The 21229-nt window shown below is 36.4% G+C and overlaps 4 protein-coding genes across 5 annotated transcripts; 2 read left to right on the forward strand and 2 right to left on the reverse strand.

The window, feature by feature from the left end:
* The first annotated feature begins 5624 nt into the window (after nucleotides 1-5624).
* On the forward strand, nucleotides 5625-9640 carry LOC130970783 (polyadenylate-binding protein RBP45). Its single transcript, XM_057896973.1, has 6 exons — nucleotides 5625-6050; nucleotides 6496-6964; nucleotides 8591-8646; nucleotides 8721-8851; nucleotides 8945-9041; nucleotides 9129-9640. The coding sequence occupies exons 1-6, from the start codon at nucleotides 5775-5777 to the stop codon at nucleotides 9300-9302; spliced, it is 1203 nt and encodes a 400-aa protein (XP_057752956.1). The 5' UTR covers nucleotides 5625-5774; the 3' UTR covers nucleotides 9303-9640.
* A 1308-nt stretch (nucleotides 9641-10948) lies between these two features.
* LOC130934003 (uncharacterized) lies at nucleotides 10949-12685 on the reverse strand. The gene is made up of 2 exons (XM_057863596.1): nucleotides 12624-12685; nucleotides 10949-12285 (listed from the first exon to the last, which is right to left on the reverse strand). Exon 2 carries the CDS (start codon nucleotides 12248-12250, stop codon nucleotides 10949-10951), a length of 1302 nt encoding a protein of 433 aa, XP_057719579.1. The 5' UTR covers nucleotides 12251-12285; nucleotides 12624-12685.
* A 2130-nt stretch (nucleotides 12686-14815) lies between these two features.
* Nucleotides 14816-15678, reverse strand: LOC130942643 (uncharacterized). Its single transcript, XM_057871020.1, has one exon. The coding sequence runs from the start codon at nucleotides 15553-15555 to the stop codon at nucleotides 15118-15120; it is 438 nt and encodes a 145-aa protein (XP_057727003.1). The 5' UTR covers nucleotides 15556-15678; the 3' UTR covers nucleotides 14816-15117.
* Nucleotides 15679-18122: 2444 nt separating this feature from the next.
* LOC130961530 (uncharacterized) lies at nucleotides 18123-19516 on the forward strand. 2 transcript variants are annotated; one of them, XM_057887468.1, is made up of 2 exons: nucleotides 18123-18430; nucleotides 18512-19516. In XM_057887468.1, exons 1-2 carry the CDS (start codon nucleotides 18260-18262, stop codon nucleotides 19280-19282), a joined length of 942 nt encoding a protein of 313 aa, XP_057743451.1. In that variant the 5' UTR covers nucleotides 18123-18259; the 3' UTR covers nucleotides 19283-19516. The 2 variants fall into 2 exon arrangements, with proteins under 2 accessions (XP_057743451.1, XP_057743460.1); XM_057887477.1 differs by having other exon boundaries at nucleotides 18124-18430; nucleotides 18524-19516.
* Nucleotides 19517-21229: the final 1713 nt, after the last annotated feature.

Below are 21229 nucleotides of genomic sequence, written 5' to 3' on the forward strand. Positions count from 1 at the left end.
AAGGACGGCAAGATTGTCGATATGCTGAAGAAGTGATCTTTATACTCTTGTATGAATTTTGTAATTTTATGGCTTTGTGAATTTTGTTGTGTAGTTTTTTGAACTTTGTCATTTTACGCTCTGGACCTTGTAGTTCTAAATACGGTAGCCGTTTGGTTGGCTTATGACTGTTGTTTTTTCCTCGCTTAGTCGGTAATGCACTTTCGTTCTATTTTGTTGCCATTTTGTTGATGTTGGTAACTTGATGAACCCCAGCTGTGTCTTCGTCGTTGCTATAGCCGTTTATTATGGTGTTAATTTTGGTGGTTTCCGGGGTGATTAGTCCTGGGTTACCGTTCTGTCGACGCTTTTATCACTTATCATAAGAAAATTATTAACATAGGATATAAAAAAGGAAAAATGAATTTAATCACAACTAAACATTAATTGGCAGTTGGTCAGGCTTATAGCGACAATAAGTATTTGACAAAGTAAATTACTTAATGGTAAAGCAACTTGGGTCTTACTGAGCAACTTGGGTCTTACTGAGCCTGGCAAGTCGCCTATTCGGCGCACTTGGCCTAAGAATAAAATCTTCTTAAGTTACCCGCATTCCACGTTCTCGAGACTTCCTTACCGTCGAGTCTTTCCAACTTGTAAGCACCCTTACCAATCACCTCTTTCACCCTGTAAGGGCCTTCCTAGTTAGCCATCAGCTTTCATTCCCCGGGAGTCGGGACCCCAAAATCGTTGCGCCTTAGGACCAGGTCATCCCGCTCGAACTCTCTCTTGAGCACCTTGCCATTGTAACGTAATGTCATTCTTTGCTTTAGGGCTGTTTTTGATAAATGGGGCATCTCCCTGGCCTCATCCACCAAGTCCTTTTCCACGAACTCTTCAATTCCCCCTAATAGTAGTCGCGGGCTCGGCTCACCAATTTCCACGGGTATCATAGCATCCACCCCATAGGTGAGTCAGAAAGGTGTTTTCCCGGTGGCTGACTATTGAGTTGTGTAGTAGGACCAGAGAACTAAGGCTAGCTCGTCTGCCCACGCTCCTTTCGTTTGGTCAAGTCGCTTCTTTAGGCCTTGTAAGATGACCTTGTTCGCGGCCTCTACTTGTCCGTTGGTTTGGGGTTGATCAACTGACGAGAACTTTTGCTTTATGCCTAATCTGGCCAGGAATTCTCTGAATTTTTTATCAGCGAGCTGAGTCCCGTTATCTGAGATCATGACTTCTGGGATTCCGAATCTTGCTATTACGTGCCTCCACATGAAATTTCGACAATTGTCTGAGGATATGCTGGCCAACGGCTCTGCCTCTACCCACTTTGTGTAATAATCAACTGCCACTATTAGGTACTTAACTTGCCCTGGTCCGACCGGGAAGGGTCCTAGTAGGTCAATTCCCCATTGTGCGAAAGGTCGGGAAGCCGTGAGGAGGCTGAGTTCAGCTGCTAGCGGTTTGTGAAAGTTGGAGTTTTCCTGATATCTCTTACACCTTCTCACGAACTTCTTAGAGTCCGCCATCATGGAGGGCCAATAGTATCCAGCTCTGATGAGCTTCCTAGCTAGGGCTTTTCCTCCGATGTAGTGACCGTAGCATCCTTCGTGGACTTCCCAAAGGACGTACTCCGTTTGGTCGGAGCGCAGGCATTTCAGCAGTGGTTGGCTTAGTCCTTTTTTAAACAACTGGCCCTGTATGATTGCATACTTGGCCACTTCTCGCCTTATCGTTTTGGCCACCTTCTCGTAGTTGGGGAGCCTTGCCTTCTCTAGAAAATCAATGATCGGGTTCATCCAAGAGGGTTCTGATTGGGTCAGCTGCAAGACCACCGCTGGTTCCTTTATCAAACCTTGAATGAGAGACCGGTTGCCAGTCCCTGGTTTTGTGCTTGCTAGCTTGGATAGAAGGTCTGCTCGTGTGTTCCTTTCTCTCGGGACGTATTAGATCGTGACCTCCTCGAGTTGTTTGCTTAACTCTTTGACCTTCTCCAGATACTTCTGTAACAGTGAGTCTCTGGCTTGGTAGGTCCCATTGATCTGAGAAGTAACAACCTGCGAGTCGCTACACACTTCTAGTCTTGTGGCCCCGACTTCTTTAGCCAAGATTAAGCCTCTCAGAAGGGCCTCGTACTCCGCTTGATTGTTTGACACCGGAAACTCGAACTTGATCGACTATTCATAAACGACTCCGATCGAGCTTTCCAAGATTATCCCGGCTCCGCTGAACGTCTGGTTGGAGGCTCCGTCTACATGGAGCTTCCATCGTATGCTCGGTTGGGTCTCCCATTACTTCTACCAGAAAGTCGGCTATGGCCTGTGCTTTGAACGCGTGCCTGGGTTAATACTGCAAGTCGTATTGAGATAGCTCGATAGCCCAGGTCATCATTCTTCCCGCTAAGTCGGGTTTCTGGAGTACCTGGCAGATTCCCTGGTCTGTCCTCACGATCACTTGATGACCTTGGAAGTATTGTCGCAATCTACGGGAAGAGGTGAGGAGCGCAAGTGCCAACTTCTCTAATTTGCTGTATCTTAATTCTGCTCTTTGCAGTGCTTTTCTCACAAAATAGATTGGTTGTTAGATCTTTCCTTCTTCTCGCACTAAGACTGCCGCCATCGCTTCATCCGTTATGGCCAAGTACAGGTATAGTGGTTCTCCGTCCTTGGGCTTCCCGAGAACAGGCGGTGTTGTAAGAATCTCCTTGAAATGCTTGAACGCTTCTTCACACGCCGGGGTCCATTCAAACGCTATCCCCTTCCTCATCAGGTTGAAAAACGGTAGAGCTTTCGCAGCCGACGCCCCGAGGAAGCGGGACAGTGCGGTGAGCCTTCCCGACAACCTCTGAACGTCTTTGACGCACCCTAGGCTCTTCACTTGGAGTATTGCTTGACACTTTTCAGGGTTGGCCTCCACCCCTCTCTAAGTTATCATAAACCCCAAAAATTTTCCTACTTCCATTGCAAAGGCACACTTAAGCGGATTGAGCCTCATGTCGTGTTGTCGAAGGGAAGCGAACACATTTTCTAGGTTGCTTAGGAGGTCCTCAGGTCGGGTGGCCTTTGCAAGGATATCGTCCACGTATACTTCCACCGTTTTGCCTATGAGGTTGCTGAATATCTTGTTCATTAAGAACGGCATCATCTTGTCGCAGTATATTCTCCCCGGCGTTAAGAACGCTATTTTCTCTTCGTTTGGCCGGTGCATTGGTATCTGATTATAGCCAAAATAAGCATCCATAAAGCTCAAATACTGATATCCCGCCACTGCGTCGATGAGCGCATCAATGTTGGGTAGGGGGTAGGAGTCCTTGGGACATGCTTTGTTAAGATCGGAATAATCCACGCACATCCTCCATTTTCCATTGTGCTTCCTCACTAGAACTACGTTTGACAGTCAAGCCGAGTAGTCGAGTTCCCAGATAAATCCCACTTCAAGGAGGCTGGCCACCGAATCGGTTAGGCCGTCAATCTCCAAACATTCGTTGTTGAACCTGTCCAAGTACTTTTTGGTCGGCTCTCCGGACCTCTGTGTCACCCCAAGTAGGTTGATCGGGTGTTTCGCCTTTGCAATGCGGGTGGTAAATTGGGCCAAGAAAGCGCGTTTAAGATCCAAAATTTTGGCAACAGAACCCTGAGGGAGGCTGTTAAACCACCATATCGCAGGTTTTGCTAGAGTGACCGGGAAGGCACGACACCTCACCTCGTCGCCTACCCCCTCCAAGTTCATTCTGGCCTCAAAGGCCGTTAAATGCTCCTGTGGGTCTTGAGATCCATCGTATCTCATGTTCGTTGGCTTATCAAAGTGCTTTGGTAGCCGGACCTCGAGGACGGAATGATGAAATGAGGTTGCGCCCATTATCACGGGTCGTCACATTCTCCTCGGCCTTTCTCCGCCGTCTTCCCGATCTCGCTCACTCCCTTCAAGCCGGGTGTATATCACGGGGTCACGTGGTCACGCTGTCTTCTTGGGCGTTCCCGATCCTCCCGGATACTTTCAGATTCAGATCATGGGCTGGGCGTGCGCCGGGAGCGACTTCTCTGAGGAGTTCTTCCACGTCTCTCAGAAGATCGGGAATAGTTTGGTTCGGGAGATTGTTGACGATGCTCCCAATCTGCCAGCTGGCATTCCAGGTTCTGCACCCTATGATGCAATTTCTGCATTATTCTGGTGCTATCGCTGCTTGTTTTCCCAAAGGGGCGTCTCTCTTGGGATCGTGAAGACGGCTCGGGTCGTCACAGGGGGGACCTCGTGCGCTCTCGGGAGGTAGCCACGGAGGCTGCCCCCCTGGGCTCGGCCCCACCGCCAGGCTCTACAGGGCCCAGTAGGAAGTCCGTTTAGGCGTCCCCACAGACGGTGCCGATGTTCGGTAGTTCGGGTACCGGACGGTTCGGGGAGATTCCTCGGATGGTAAGGTGGGGTTTCCGCCTGGTTCAGGGTTGCGGAGATGGAGCTGGATCAGCCGACTTCCTGAGTTCTTGGTGTGGAGAGGGGGTGTCACCTGCAAAGACACTCCGACGCCCAAGTCAGTGTGGTGTACAAGTGGTAAGGGAGAAAAGTTGTGATGACGTACCTTGGGGGAAGGATATGACTCTCCCCATATATAGTGTGTTAGAGGTGGGCCCCGCACGGGCAGACCTGCCTTTCGCGAAGCATCCCCTTGCGAGCTGTCACACAGGGTGCATGGCCGGGTCATCTTTCGGACGGGCCATGCGCGTCGACCCGTTTCGACCGGGTCGCGATAACGTCGGGTCGGGCAACCGATATGCCTAGTTAGGTTGGGCCGTAACAATAATTATATTTAATTAATTTTATTTGTTTTTAATTTATAATATTTGATATTAATTGCTTCTCACCTTAAATTAAAATTATGAATAATACGTTGGAGAATTAGGGGCAGGGATCAAAGAACTCTGCTTCCAACAATCCCAATTCCTAATATATAAAAAAATTTATAAAATATATAAAAGAACATCTATTTAGTATGAAAAAGAAACATTCTGATACTTAAATAAAAGAAACATCCTAATGCCTCGTATAAACACCATCTACGTAGAGGTTTTAGATTCACCCAAACGTATTTGGCTAGTTTTTTGTTGATATCCTTTTGATTCTTTGACATTGTTGTTTTTAAAATTACCATTCGTTTGGGCAAATTAACCAAGAAAAAATTATTCTTTGTAAATTATGTTAACTATACATACATAAAGAACAAAATTTTACTATTTTTGTATAATTCACATCACCAATTATCATATTAAAATTAAAAAGTGATAACTTGGTAAGGTAAAAAAATCTGATATATCACGGAATTTAATTTATATAAAATGTAAATTAGTTGAGGTCAAATCAATATTTAGAAGTTTAAAAGTAATTTTAATTAATTTACTTTAACTTTTGTTTTTCTACTAATCTATTATGTTATCATTTTCAATAATTACAAGGGAAAAAAGATGCACTTGAAGATTCTCCGTGTATCAAAAGAAAAGATTTTATATATATTCTTCACATAGAATATTTTTCCAACCTGTAGAAGGTTTATTTCCGAAATATGAAAGATTAACGAAATTGAATGAATTAAATTAAGAAAATTGTGCGAAGGGTAAGATAGAAAGTAGAAAGAGAACCAGCCACACGTCACGGACGGGGTTAGGGTTTGAGTCTCAACCACTCTTTAAAGCACACACCCATTCAAGAAACTCACTCTCTTCCCCCTTTTTTCTCTCTCCATCTCTCTCTCCCCCTCTCTCTCTCTCTCTTCTCTCAAGAATTCCAGATTCAAGCACAGGAAGAAGATGATGCAGCCCGGACCTGGCATGGCTCCTCCACCCAACATGGCCCAGCAGCCCAACCAGCAGTACCAGCAGCAGCAGCCATACATGATGATGCCTCCGCAGGCCCAGCCACCACAGATGTGGGCCCCCTCCGCTCAGGCTCCGACACAGTCCGTGCCTCCTTCCCAGCCCGTTCAGCCCGCCAGTGCCGATGAGGTCCGAACCCTCTGGATCGGTGATTTGCAGTACTGGATGGATGAGAACTACCTCTACACCTGTTTTGCTCACACTGGCGAGGTATATATAACGTCTTTCTCTCTTGTTTTGCGTTTTTGTTCGTACTTTTTTTCTGTGTCTTGAAATCGCCCTATCCGTTGTTGTTACTTTTTTGTACTACAATTTCTATGACATGCTTTTATTAATTTATTATAATTATTTTAATCGGCCGTGATAATAGAATAGGGATTTGTTTTTCGTTTATGTGAATCAGAACGGGTAGATTTATATTCTTTTGATGTCAATTATAGGTCTTTTTTATTCCGATTTGGGTTTTGGTGTTTTGAAGCTCCATAATTTTATGAATCTAGGTTAAATTCTTTTAAAATTGTCCATCCCGTAGAGATTTTGATTAGCTTTGATTTTGTTTAAACAGCGTTTTGTTTAGATGGAATATATATCTGTCGTTACTCATTATATTGTGTGTAAAAATGATAAATTAAGTTATATACTTGTATGGTTGCAGATGGCATCTGTTAAAGTAATTAGGAATAAGCAAACTAGTCAATCCGAGGGTTATGGGTTTATTGAGTTTACAAGCCGTGCTGCTGCTGAGAGAATACTACAAACATTCAATGGCACCATTATGCCAAATGGAGGGCAGAATTTCAGGTTGAACTGGGCAACCTTTAGCGCCGGTGAGAGGCGTCATGACGACAGTCCAGATTACACTATATTTGTTGGAGATTTGGCTGCAGATGTTACGGACTACCACCTTCAGGAGACATTTAGGGGTAGATACTCCTCGGTTAAGGGGGCTAAAGTTGTAATTGACAGGCTTACTGGGCGGACAAAGGGCTACGGTTTTGTTAGGTTTGCAGATGAGAGTGAGCAAGTTAGAGCTATGACGGAAATGCAGGGCGTTCTTTGTTCAACAAGACCCATGAGGATTGGACCAGCATCTAATAAAAACCCAACCACACAATCCAACAAAGGTTTGTCTGAGTTGTTGTGTTCTGGCCATTTTGCTTCAAATTCTTATTTGATATTCTGCCTACAGAAAAGTTTGAGATGTTTTCCTTCATATGCCAAGATTGAGTTGGATTTAAGGCTTTAAGTATCTAGTTATCTTTCATGTGTGGATCCTTTATGTTAACACCCTTCAACTAATGATTAATTTCAGTTACGCTCTTGAAGATATACAGTCCAAACACATTTCTTCCTGTAGTTTCCTTTAAAAATTTGGGCAAAATAAATGATATAGAATAATAAAATCTTATAGAACTCCTGTTGTCTCGAAGCAGGGTGTCGAGAGGCTCTGTCATCCCGGAGCCTGGAACTGATTTCAGCTGAAATGGTTACCATTTTAGTGCATGGCCTTGTGTAGGTCAGTTATCCGTTTATGTACCGCGAGTTATTTTTGGTGGCATTTTCTTTTCCGCCTTCATTTCGCCACTATTCTAATTATAGTTTCTTCATTTCATTTCGTTGGTTTAGTTCTTAGCCCAGTTACATTGTGCAAGTTGCTTTTACTTATATTTTAAGTCCACCATTCTTATTCTTCAGTCCATTACTTTAATTCCTTTTACGTTTCTGGAAGAACTAGTTCTTTTAATTTCTTCTATAGCTTTCTTTCCCGTATTCAAGAGCAGATCTTGTTTACTTATTTGTATTTCTTTGTTCTTCTATTTGATGCCAAATGATTAAGCTTTACCTTCTCCAGCCATGGGAAAAAATGGTCAGGTGCTAGTATTTACTGCTTTAATTTTCTAGGAATGCATTATGCATTATGGTATCTTGTGGTTTTTAGTCTTGGTGTTTAGGTGTTGTCTCCATTCCATCCTTTTCTATTGCTCAGCACGATGCTATGCAATTAAAGTTTTTATTTTCTCTATATTGTGCAGTCTCTCAGCTTTAACTTATAAGTCCATAACTACAGGTCACTTGTAAAGTAGTTTTTATATCCTACACAAGCATTCACAGCCTCCTTTTCCATTTTGTTCACTCTACTCTGGCAATTTACTAAATCTGGCTATTTATCTCTTACGTAAATTTTTAGAGAGAGAGATATATTATACAATGAGATGAGGATTAATGCTTGTTAATTGTCTTTCTTTTTTTTATAGTATATAGTTGTGTTGGATTTAATAATTAAATATCTGAATGCTAGGTTTTGTGTGTTTTATTTCTATTTGTGCATAGTTGTATTTGAAGTTGTATGGTGTATGTAGGGATCGAATCATTTGAGTTTGTATTATTTGTTGTTTATCAATATAAGCACTCAACTGAATCTGTTGCTTATGTTGTTCTGTTAGTTAAATGTTTTAACTTTTCCCATCTTAAGGGTTGTTCTGCATGTAAGCCACCAGTAAGTTTGTTGATTTTACAAACTATATCTACATATTCATATTTTTTGAATAAATAAAGGGGCACCATTAAATTCATTGTTCATTAGTAATAGCCAATCAATATACTTTTCTTTAAACCTGTGCCAATAAGTTGTGCCATTTGTCACTAGAGGTTGTTTGGTCTACTTTTGTTTTGGGTGTCGTACTGAATTCTATCCTTCTTTCCCTGTGTTTATGTGGTTCATCTTCTTTACTTGTAATTTGAACATGCAGCTTCATACCAGAATCCTCAAGGGGCACAGAACGAGAATGATCCAAATAATACAACTGTGCGTACTTCTTTGCAATATACAAACCACTCTGCTTACTTATTGTTTTCTGACGTTTTATTTTTTTGTTGCAGATTTTTGTTGGCAATTTGGATGCAAATGTTACAGATGATCACCTGCGACAAGTTTTTGGGCATTATGGAGAGTTAGTTCATGTGAAGATTCCATCCGGCAAGAGATGTGGATTTGTGCAATTTGCCGACAGGTATTTGATGTTGGGTACTTTGCTATTTGTGGAGCGTGAAATTACTTTTTGCATAAGAAGCTCTTGACTGTGATATGATTTTTAATGCATCAGGAGTTGTGCTGAAGAGGCACTGAGAGTTTTGAATGGAACACTTTTAGGTGGCCAAAATGTTAGGCTTTCATGGGGACGGAGTCCTTCAAACAAACAGGTAATAAAACTTGCCTATAATTGTTGTCTTAGCTGCATGTGTCGTAATTTGTTGCTGATTTTGAATCATGAACTTGCATAATTTCAGACTCAGGCAGACCCAAACCAGTGGAATGGTAGTGGATATTATGGATATGCACAGGGCTATGAAAATTATGGTTATGCTCCCGCTGGGCAGGACCCCAACATGTATGGAAGCTATCCAGGGTATGCAAATTACCAACCTCCTCAGCAGCAGCAGCAACAAATGGGATATAGTTAAGAAGCCAAACCCAGCTTCTATTTTTCTGTTACCAACTTGCCATTATGTATCCCTATGATACTTATTTTCAGTGCTTCTATGTTCGTGGAAAACCAGTCAACTCTGTTCCTTTTTAATTTTTCCTTCTTTTTTCTTCTGGTTAGTTATCTATGGTTGCTATATTAAGATTTATATTTGTTGCAAACCTTGTGTATCAAATCAAGCTTGGAGAGTACTTTGTTGATGTTCATATATTTGATGGATTGGTCCATTAGATATTAGTTCTAATTAAAATGTGTTTTTCGCAAGTTACATTATTATGGATTTGTTGAATGCAGTAGACTGTTATTTGTTTCTCACGTTTTCTTCATCTTTTCACGTTTTAATTATGTTTATCATTACAATCTTTTATTGTATTGTTATATTGTCATGTCTTATATTTCTTTCGATTAATTTATGTTAAATTATTTAAAAAAAAAACTCGTGTTAATTATTCGCGCTATAGTCCCCATTCTTCTTCTGTCGAGGATAAATGATAATTTGAAAATTCACTTCTAAAATTTATTTACATTGAAAGGAAACTCATAATTATTACTCAAACAATATGGATTATGACTTAGGCCAACTATTGTCGTGTGATAAAATTCCAGCATATTAGGTTGTTGAGTTTTTTATTGAGAAGTTTTGTTAGTCTGTTATTAGGGTAATACATGTTGCGTTTTACGCAAGTTACGCTTGTATTAGTCCTCGTATGGTTGGTTTGAAATCTGGTTTTATAATTTTATATGCTTCATTTCTTTATTTCATAACTTCTCAAGCTGTCTAAAGAGTGGAGGAAGAATAGTGTCTAACTTTTTATTTTTCTTGCCACCCATTTCCTCCAAGACACTAAAAAGACGATATCAGTCGAACCTGGGTGCTGCTCCAAGTGAGGCAGGGGATGTTGCCATTGATCCAAGGCCTTGGCTGCGCAATTACGATGCTTAATTCAGCTTCCAAACGGCCAAAAAAACTAATCAAAGGCCCAGTTGGCGTGAACTACTAACAAAAGAACGCACCAATCAAAATGAGCACTAACTACTTGACCAAAAAAAAAAAAAATGAGCACTAACTTCTATTTTCTTAAAAATTGGTAAAGTAGTAAAGCGAAAAAGTTGATAAAATAGTAAAGTGAGAAGTTAATCATTATTAAATTAAGATAGTGGGATACACATTTTATGTAAGTTACAAAATCAATAGTAATTAATCTTTCATTTTATCACTTTACCAATTTTCTCACTTTAGAGGATCCAAATTCTTCTTGTTCATACTTGTTACATTTATTTTGCCTAATCTGTCCAAACGTATGCCAGACTTTATACTCCCAACACTTGACACTTACCATGTAGTTTTCTAATATCACTAGTATAATGTCACCAGATAACAAAAGATCACTGCAAAGAAAAACAAACTTATTCGACAAAGTAGTAGCAGAACAGGAATAGAACAAGTAACCAATATGAAAGAAATAATAATAAATCAATAAAAGGAAACAAATTCAATCAAGAATACTTGAAATTCTTGAAGCCATGGATTTGAAAACTCTACTCGATTTCATCAAAACTGTTAAATCTGATTACCATATTAATCATGGTATACCACCTTCTCCATCCTTTCCTTTGCATTAACTAAGTTTCAGTAGGCTGATTCACGTCTACCTTACCAATGGCATCAAAAGAGCCACCACTTTTGTCTTGGAAAGCATATCCTTCAGATGAAATCTTGATCTCTTCAGATACCATGGATTTTGGTTGGCTGCTCTCAGGGGCATGGTTTGATCCAAGTCCAACCATATCAATACCATTTCCAATACCTGTGTTTGATTTTCCATTTGAATTTGAGGTGTCTATTAAGCTCAACATCTCAGTAGTAGCCAGCTTTCCCACCATATCTTGTAGTCCTTCGGTTCTCGGCGAGGCCTGCTTCTCCATGAAGCTGTGAACCGGTTCACTAACCTGTTCAGATGGCATGGATTCAGCAGGGCTTTTGTTGAGTTCAATCTCTGATGTTTTATTTATCTCATCACGAATCGGCTCGGAAGGCATAGTAGTCTGCTGTGCAGTTTGATTTTCAATTGTTGGAAGAAAGATGATAGGTTCAGATGCTGGCTTTGGATCTTGATCTTCTGTTGCTCCTCCATCAGCACCTGATTCTTTTACATCACTTGAGGTATCAATCTGATGCAATGTTTCATTGTTCCTAACAGGATTTTCACACTCAAAATTTGACACCATAGAAGAAGATTGATTCTGATATCCAGGCACTGATATTAACTGAGGATTCCCTCCACCAGGAACAGAAATGTCATTCTTCGGCAACTCAACTGCAACTGCCATAGCAGAGGCAGATTGATTCTCAAGTGAAAGTGGATTGCTAGAATGCATCTCAATTGGCAGCACTTGAGGATTGGGCAGATGCAACTCTGCCTCCTCCTCAGAAGGTTGCTTGCTGCATTGTGCTGGTGAAGGAATGTAATCATCTGTCAAAGTCTGTGGTGGTAAAGGAACATAATCATTAGTCATAGTTTGGGGATTAAGAACTGGAATTGGAATTGGAATTTCTTTCCTTTGGATCATTCTAACTTGAGGAGCCACATCATTTTGTGCAGTGATAGGAGCAACTTGGCCAGGAAGAAAAACAAGACCTCTTAACTGAGAATCAGAATCTGCCACCTTAACATTAAGCAGATATCCGGCACTGAAAGAGCCTTCTATGACGCCGGTTACCATCTTCCCCACCATTGCATCGCTATGATCGTTAGCTGTGATTCCAGCACAAACTTGGCTGGAATTCAAGACATTTTCAGAAGGAGGCATTGCCGGCATGATCTCTCCTTGAACTGCACTTTCTTCTTTCCGTGGCCGCCCACGTTTTCTCTTCATTGGAACACTTGATGGATACCCTGAAGCTTGGTTCTGCTGATTCATCATCCACACACTCAAATTTCTCCAAAATTCTCTCCTTTCTGAAAATCATTAAGGCGTAAAATAAAACCAATCAAGGAGGTAACTAACTCTTCAGATTCAAAGAAACTTTTAGGCACGAAAGATAAATATTTCTTTACAAATCGCAAAATCTTGATATTTGAATGAAATATAACACACGATAAAAGAAAGAATCTGTGCGAATCTAATACATGATTATTAAGAGGTACAAATACAATGGAGCTGCACTGAGAAATCACGAGCAAAAAATGAGAAATCACATTCTACTTCAACGATCAGAGGACAGAACACATGGAAAAATGTAATTAAAAGAAAAAAAAAATGCGTTATAGTTGTTTCTTTTTTTTTTTCCCCTTACATGCAAATGCGATCAGAAAACACGGGGATACTGTAATGTAACTAACACAAGCTACCTTGTTCTTGAATTATAAATGATTGAATTAGATTTGTTTGGAAACGAAAGAATGAATGAAAGGGAAAGGGAAGGAAGTTAATGAATAAAGATGTTTGTTCTGATTTTGGATTTCAGTCACTCTCTTCTGTTTGAATCCTCAGGCTGCAGTTCCAAGCTGCTGGGAACGAGAAACAACTCAACCCTCCACGTGGCTTGGTTTACAAATTTTTACTTAATATTATAAAATATAACGATGATAATAATTTTTTATTAGGTCAATCATTTATAGTTCGAATGACATAATTTTTTTATATTTATTGGATTCGAGTCTCTTTATTTTTACTGATAAAGTACTAATAATATACGTATTTTTTATCATTCAATAATATATTTATTTTATTTGTTTTAAAATTTTTGACAATCTATTGATAGTAGGAATAAAGTGGGTTATTTTTTCCGGTGTTGACTTGACCAAGCAATCGAAGAATGTGGAAATCACACTATTAGTTTTCTCAACTCTACCATGCACCTTCACGTCACAAAAAGAACTGCAGGATTCTCCTTCATTCCATGGTTGTGTCTTGCGAATTGCAGTTTCAATTCATAGTTTCATACATGTCCTCCAACCATATGTATTATTCATTTCTATTTCATGAATTTTCAAGCAAATTTATATCAGTAGTATTTCAAATTAATTCTTAAAAATTTTTTAGTGGTATATTTTATTTTAATTTATTAAACAAATTAATTCTCACATTAAATTATTTATTATATTTAATTTTTTATTAAAATTTGTTGTGAGAATCGATTAACCTAACAAAATAAAATATTTAAAATTAATTGATGATCAAAATTTGTTAATTAAAAACTAATTTAAAATAGAATTTAATTAACATTTGTCTTAAAATTATATATTAAAATTATTATTAATAAAAGAATTTAAATTCTTACTTTAATAAATAAATAATGGATAAATTAAAAATTTATATTTTATATTTTTATACAAATTTTTTTAATTGGTATTATTAATATGAAAAAATATTCAACGGTAGAATATATTATTTTTTATTAGCACTTTAACTATTAATTCAAATTATTTAATTTAACCATTTAATAGCATATTTTTAATTGATACTTTTAAATATTACTGATTAATTATCGATAAAAAATAATAAATTCTACTACTCTTAAACCATTCTTCATTAATATGTGCACTTAGAACAGAATCACTGTTAAGTAAATTTAAAATTGAAACCTTTAAAATATTACTCAAGTAAATTGAAATTTGAGTATACAGGGACACGGCATATGGTCAAATCCTTATACATCATGTGTTGATATTTCTCGTTCAATGCTTTTACTATAGTGGGTCGTTTGACTTGACTCAGTTACTAATACATAGAGTTCTAGTCCTCACAACAACAGTATACCAAAAGCAGAACACTTCTATAAAAATACTAAAAATATATTTTTTTTAATAACGTTTACATAGGTTATAATATTATTAAATATTTTTATTAAATCAATTAATAATTTAATTTTTAATAAATCACTATAAAATTGGTTTATTATAGCAACAATAATAAATCTAATTATCTATATTATAATTATTAGACTCAATTTAATTCAGTCGATTTATATAATCTAAACTAAAAAAAATTATGATATAGTAGCTTATGTAAATTAATCAGTTCGATATAACAATTAAATTTATTGTTATTGTTATAAAAAAATCGATTTTATTCTAATTTGTTAAGAAATTCAAAAATAACAATTTATTAATACGTTGAATAATAATACAACACATAAGTATATTTATAAAAAATCATTTTACGCATTTTTATGAAAATATCTCGGTACCAAAATCAAACTAATAAAAGGGACAATACCATTATACATGTATTATATTATCCTCCTCTCTTCCATATTGATGCCAATACACTAATATGGATAGTAAGATGGATCCCCAAATAATCAAATATAAATATAATAAGTTCTGAAAAGGAATGTTCCTGTCTTGCCTTCATAGACCAACATTAAATAATAATGGTATAGTAGTGCACGGAACATCTTTGATACGGTCTCTTTTCTCTAATCTCAATCCGGAAATATATAGTTAAGTAGTTCACAGCGGCTTGTATACGCAGCTTATACACATACACATATACATTACTTTGATATAATAACATTGGCTAATTTTGGCGGCTTCTAGATTTTTTCTTATTTTTGCATTAGCTGGTTGAACACATGATGAAAGAAAATTATAGATCACTTCACTCGCGGCATTATTGATAATTAATAACTAATACAATTACATTGTCTCAAATTTACAACCATTTTTTTTATCTGTATCTTACATGAAAATACATCAAGTTATGAAAAATGCAGTTGTTTAATTTCTTAATTGTTATTTTGTACACGAAAAAAAAAACACAAAGAAAAAAAGATGTAAAGCTAACTATCTCTCCTCAGGAATACTCTCAAGCTGAGGCTTCCATGGTGTGTTTATGTGAAGAGAATCATCACGAGCCTTTAACAGCCTCAGAAGAACTTGTTCTGCAGAAGATCGATGCTGCAACTTCCCTTTATTGTGTTCTTGTATGGTAGTAGATGTATCATCACCCAACAATTTAGCCAAGTCTTTCTTGGAGATCCTAATCTTGATCCTGCTACCATTGTTATTGTTGTTATCATTATTACATATAGTTGCTCCCAACTCACCAAACAGCTTCTCCTTCTCGGCTCTTCCAATACTCAACACTTGACCTTCATCAAACACCTTCTTTGATCTCCTCTTTATGTTCACCGTATTCATCTTCCTAGGGTTCAAATCACTCCAATCCTCGCCTCCCCATTCCGTTGATCTCGATGTTGCATTGCAGCAATAATTCCCCATAGATAAGATAGGATATATGTAACTGTTTACGTTAATTTTAAAGAAATATGATTGATTGATTGATTAAGATAATGAATCTCTCTCTATGTGCTTTGATCTGTTATTTAACTCTGATGATATGCAAGTTATGATGGAATGAAATATTTGTGAGGTGGAAAGTTTGATATTTATAGGGTGCGTGGCATGAAGAGAGATAGAAATGGATGATGATAAAATGTTGACTTTTATTTAACGGAATTGGTTAATATAATTGAATACATTATTATTATGTTGTAAGAACTTAGAACTAGTCTAATATGTATGTTGTATATATAAGCGTGCACGTGCATATCTATTTGCATGGAGCAGCCACAGCAGAAGACTGCTAGAAGAGGGGCCTCAATTTGTTGACCGAAGAAGTTATAGTCATTCTAGCCAAATCAGCCATCTGGGAACAATCAATTAATTAATTTGGATGAGTTGTTATTTTAATGGGGGATTTTGTGTGAAATGTGGCGCCTTTAAACGAGGACTAGGACTAGGGAACAACTGAGTGTGTCAGTGTGTGAAAGAGCATAGCCGAATGGTATCTTGACTGGGATAATTATCTTTCCCATTTCCTTTAATTAATTCCATAATTTTTAATCATTTTCTTTATCTTTTAATTTAGACCATCTTTAGTAGAAAACTCATCTCAATCTTTATTTATAACTCACATGTCATAAAAAGTAACTCCATATCAATTTTGCGTCATAAATAATAAATAGGAACTCAAAGCGTCTCTCTCTTCTCCATTAAAAAGAACTAATTTTAGTTTCTTTTGTGGTCCCATTTAATTAATTAATTAAAATACTTAAAATTAATATAATTAATTTTTTAATAATATTATTTAAATTTATAAATTTAAAAATAATTTACTATTAAAAGATATTAATATTAAATAAATTCATATATAACAATAATACACAATATTAAATTTTAAAAATAAAAATAACAAATCCAACCAAAAATTATTTTGCAAAGTATAAAAATTAAATTTATTTTTTAATATAAGTAAATTTAATTAATTATAATTTAATATAATAATATAAATAATATTCAATATTAATTATGATACAGGGCTTTAAGATTCTGCTTTTGTCAGAAATAGAGCCTCAGGATCTTGCTCATTGGAGTTGCTCTTAACGAATTATTCTTAAGTTACGATTAACATTGGAAATATTGATCAATTTTTTACTGTAAAATTATTTTTTAATTCTTTTTTTTATTTTAATATTATAATTTAGAGTTTAAATTTTAGAATTTAAAAAATAGTAGATATTGACTAAAAGAAATAAACTCCCTAGTTAAACTCTTATTTTTAAAATGAGAGAATAATTTTTGTTTGTATTTTGTTTTTGGCACTTCTATTAAATATAAATTAAAAAATTACTCGTTTACAAATAACTTTTTTTTTTAATTTTTAAACAAGCACATCGTACCCTAGAAAATTAAAGAATTGTATTATTTAAGAAAAGACAACTTAGTATAAATTGTGAAATAATTATTATAATAAAACTAACTATTGAAATTATAAAGGGAAAATTTGAGGGAAAAAATTATGGATACTAAATTATTGTACTTATTATTTTTTACTAGTTTAATACATGAATATTAACTTCTGTTAAAACAATATAATTATTTTCTAAATATATTTTTATGTGTGTGTTAAAATTTTAGAAGACAATTATTCGTAAAAGTGAGAAATGAATGGTTGAAACATGAAAGTACCTCAAAGTTTGTATGTTGTTCTGTTTTAATGCAAGTGTCATTCAGTCATACATTAATGTTGGAACTTGGAATAATCAAACAAAGAGAAACAGGTAACAGTGGATCAATGTCAAGCCAACATGCATGATTATTGAGTACTACAATTGAATTCAACTATGCTGATGCATCATGCATGCACGCACGTTTTAATTAAGGGGAAAATCCCGCAGGGATTGATTTTAAGAAAAGAACGTGCAAAAACAACGTTAGGCATCCAAAGAATCAAATTAAATAGTTACACATATAATAAGTTAATGCAGAAATTTCTGTACACTTGTCACCACTCTTTAGTATATATTCGTTAATTTAGTGCATAAATTAAAATTTGAGTAATGCTACATGACTATAAAAATTTATTGTTTTTATTTATTAGTTGATAAAGTATACTGTTGGATAATTAGATTAATAGAACTAAATTAAAGGAATTTAGTTAATGGATAAGTGATGACCACAAATAATAAATTCTAACGAACTAGTAGCATTGTTCTTACAATTTAGAGTAACAAAATATCAAAGTTAAATGGTAATTAAATTCTAAAAGTAGCAATACATTGAAAGGAGTGGCACAACCATAAAACGCCGGTGATACACTTGATCTATACATTACTTTGAAGTGAGTGGTTAAGTGGTTATTCATGTTAGGTAGATTCATCATTATGTCCTAACATATGATCCTGGATTTTAATGCAGTCAATTATATGTCACACTCAGTTTTGGCGAGTTTATATTGTGTCCGCATCACATATAACCTCTTGTATTAAATTTTCCATCTAATATAATAACGTCTTTTGAGGGGGAGGGTGTCTTAAAAGCAGGAAAAATGGTGCTACTCTTTTTAACTTTTAAAACCTTTCATAAACTCTTCAGATTCCAAGCACCTGCCACTTATTCTTTTTTCATTTTCACATAAAATGAAATGAACTCCTTCGGCGGGACCCACACTCCGGCGATCCCTCGCCGCCGGAAACACGAAAACTCACTCTTCGGAACATGGTCATGCACTATACAACCCGACCTCTCTGCCAGGAAGCTCGCCGCAGCGTTATGGCACTTTTGCTTTCTCGAGGTTTCTGGTCTTGACTGCAAGGTATTATGCTATTCAAATTCCTAGTTACTTTCCTTGGATTTATCCTATATATCTGTACTGAATTACTTTAATTGATACAAGCATGTTATGAAGAAATTCAATGTAAGTTTGAAGGAAGATAATTGGGGTTTGAGAAAGTCGAATAAGGTGGCTGCTAAGATTGTTGAAGAAAGAAAAGCAACGAGTGACTCTGTTGTCTCTGCTTTGCTATCAGAGATGCTTCGAGCTCAAAGCTGCATCGATAACCTGAAAGCCGAAAACAAATCGTCTAAGAAGAAATTGCAACAATTGGCAGGTGAATTAGAGGATAAGTTGGGAAGGGAAAGGAGAAGTAGAGAGAGGATGGAGAAGATGAATGCGAGTCTGGTACATGAGCTTGCCAAGGCCAACCTATGCGTTAATCAAATTAGGTTACGCTATGATGAGGAGAGAAAACAAAGAGAATTGATTGAGCAAGTTTGCAATGAATTGGCTATGCAGATTGGAGAAGACAAGGCTAAAGTCGAGCGATTACAAAGCGATTTCATGAAAATTCAGGAGGAATTTGAACAAGAGAGGAGCATGTTTGAAATGGCCGATCTGTGGCGCCAAGAAAGTATTCAGATGAAGCTTGCTGATGCAAGAATCTCCCTTGAAGACAAGCATAATCAGATGCTCAAGTTGGTGGATTATCTGCGCAGTTTCTTAAGATCAAAGGGTGTTGAAGAGGCAGATGAGGAACTCAGAAGAGGCTTAGTTAATGAGCCAGTGATTAAAGTAGATTCCCTTCCCAATCTTAATGCTCTTTTTTCATCTACCATCCACATTGTAAGCCTTGATAATGAAGACCAACAACAGCTGCTGCTTCGTTGACTATCTGACACACAGAGTGAATCAAATTCCATTCACTTGTTTCCTCTTGCAGCTTCCACTTTTTCAGATTTGTCGAAAATAACTATATTTGTCCTTTGATCAATTGTAATCATGCTAGAGTTATAGCAGACAGCATGCATGGCGAAATTTGTGTCCTGCTGATACTTTTCTGTAAAACCAAAACATTATGTTTTCTCTTTTGCCATAGCAATCAGTATTTGTTATTTGGAATCATGTCATGCATTATCTTGATATATAATGTGTTTAATTCATTATCAATGGCTGCAAAGAACCGTTTTGTTACCACTCATTTTGATGGTAATTGGAAGATATTGTAACAACTAGCACCGTTTTAAGTAAAAATAAACACATGGGAAGTAGGAACAAGCATCATCAATGATTCAAACCAAATTTTAAATGGAAAAATGCATCTTTTTCCAGAGAACAAGCAAGAGATTGAATGATGAACTTTGACTTATTAAGTAAAAGGTCATAGTAGTTTCTACCAAGAAGGTTGATGGACATGAATGTAGCATTATTCCTGATGATGCGCCTATAATTTCTGCTATTTTCTTTGCTGGCATGTATGTATGGTTCTTTAGGATGGACCCAATTACTCTGCTTGGTCTTGCTACCATGCCGTGTGAGCCCCACAAGGGACAATTTTTCTTGTGTGCGTCTATTACCATGTTGAGAACTTGAGATTAAAACGTTCTTCAAAGTAAAATTCATGTTAGATGGATCCTAAATTGCCTCGACAGAGTTAGGGGACTTCTTTTATCTCTTTCTCTGTTTTGGATGGATAATTTTTGGATTCCAAGGGGAGAGCCCTCGTAAGTCGTAACCAAGTCCAACAATCTATTCACAAAACTATAGAACCCAGATACCGACTCCAAAAACCGTAAACAATAGAATCCAGATTTTTAAAAAAGGCTTTAAAAAAACTTCCTTGGAACTTGCAAGTTTGCTTCATCGGTATTGTTTGGTTAAGTGAAACGTGTTTGAAATTTATGAAGAGTTGTTCCTTTTTATCAATGTAGTCTTAGCTTTCTCCATTATTTTGTAGTTTAACCGTGTTGTGATGCGCTTATTATTCCAAGAGTAATGTTAGGGATCAATTTTTTTAATTAATATTAATTAATTTTTTAAAAAATTATTGTATTTATTTTAAATTTAAAATTATAAATTATAATAAATTTTATATTTTAAATTATAAACTCTAAAAAAAAGTTAACTCATGCTAATTAACTAAAAGTTGATTCATGTAATTTTTTTATTTGAATATATCAAGATCACATATGGACGGTAAAATGACTATCTTACGCGTATACTAAATTTAACTATTAAAGTTAGTTATTAGTATTCGAATATAAATGCACATTAAAAACAAATTAAGCTCTATATATTATATATATATATATATATATATATATATATATAAATATACTGATAACTGATTTTAGTATATAAATAACAATTTTAATTGTAAAAATGTCTTATTCTATATTCTACATAAATATGTACGATGATATTTAAATTTTGGTGTTTCTTTAATTCTAATATATATGCATGCAAACTCTTAACCTTTGTTAGATATCTCACAATACATTTGGAGAATCAAATAATGCAAATATTGTAAATACTTCTAAGTATTGTTGTCAAACTCAGGAATTTATATTTCAAGGTGATGGAGTTGATTCGGACTCAACTTCATTTGTGGATAGATTTGGCCGTACTAGGATAGATTCGGACAAATTCGTTCAAACTCGGGAGAGAGTGGGCAAGTGAGTTATGCGTCGTTTTCACTTCCACTCTTTTTTTTCTCCTTTGTCACTTTTATTTTGCCGTTGTAATTGTATGTTTCTACCGGCGTTCATCGCGGCACTGCATGCCATTCTCACATCCACTCTCTCATCCTCCCTTGTTACTCTTCTCTTTCCAGGACAA

The sequence above is a fragment of the Arachis stenosperma genome, chromosome 1 (assembly GCF_014773155.1).
Source record: "Arachis stenosperma cultivar V10309 chromosome 1, arast.V10309.gnm1.PFL2, whole genome shotgun sequence".
Lineage (NCBI taxonomy): Eukaryota > Viridiplantae > Streptophyta > Magnoliopsida > Fabales > Fabaceae > Arachis > Arachis stenosperma.

Coding starts and splice junctions, on each gene's coding strand:
- LOC130934003 (XM_057863596.1), bottom strand. CDS start 12,250: ATGATGAATCAGCAGAACCAAGCTTCAGGGTATCCATCAAGTGTTCCA.
- LOC130970783 (XM_057896973.1), top strand. CDS start 5,775: ATGATGCAGCCCGGACCTGGCATGGCTCCTCCACCCAACATGGCCCAG. Junction 6,051..6,495: donor GTTTTGCTCACACTGGCGAG/GTATATATAACG, acceptor GTATGGTTGCAG/ATGGCATCTGTTAAAGTAAT. Junction 9,042..9,128: donor GGAGTCCTTCAAACAAACAG/GTAATAAAACTT, acceptor GCATAATTTCAG/ACTCAGGCAGACCCAAACCA.
- LOC130942643 (XM_057871020.1), bottom strand. CDS start 15,555: ATGGGGAATTATTGCTGCAATGCAACATCGAGATCAACGGAATGGGGA.
- LOC130961530 (XM_057887468.1), top strand. CDS start 18,260: ATGAACTCCTTCGGCGGGACCCACACTCCGGCGATCCCTCGCCGCCGG. Junction 18,431..18,511: donor TTTCTGGTCTTGACTGCAAG/GTATTATGCTAT, acceptor AATTGATACAAG/CATGTTATGAAGAAATTCAA.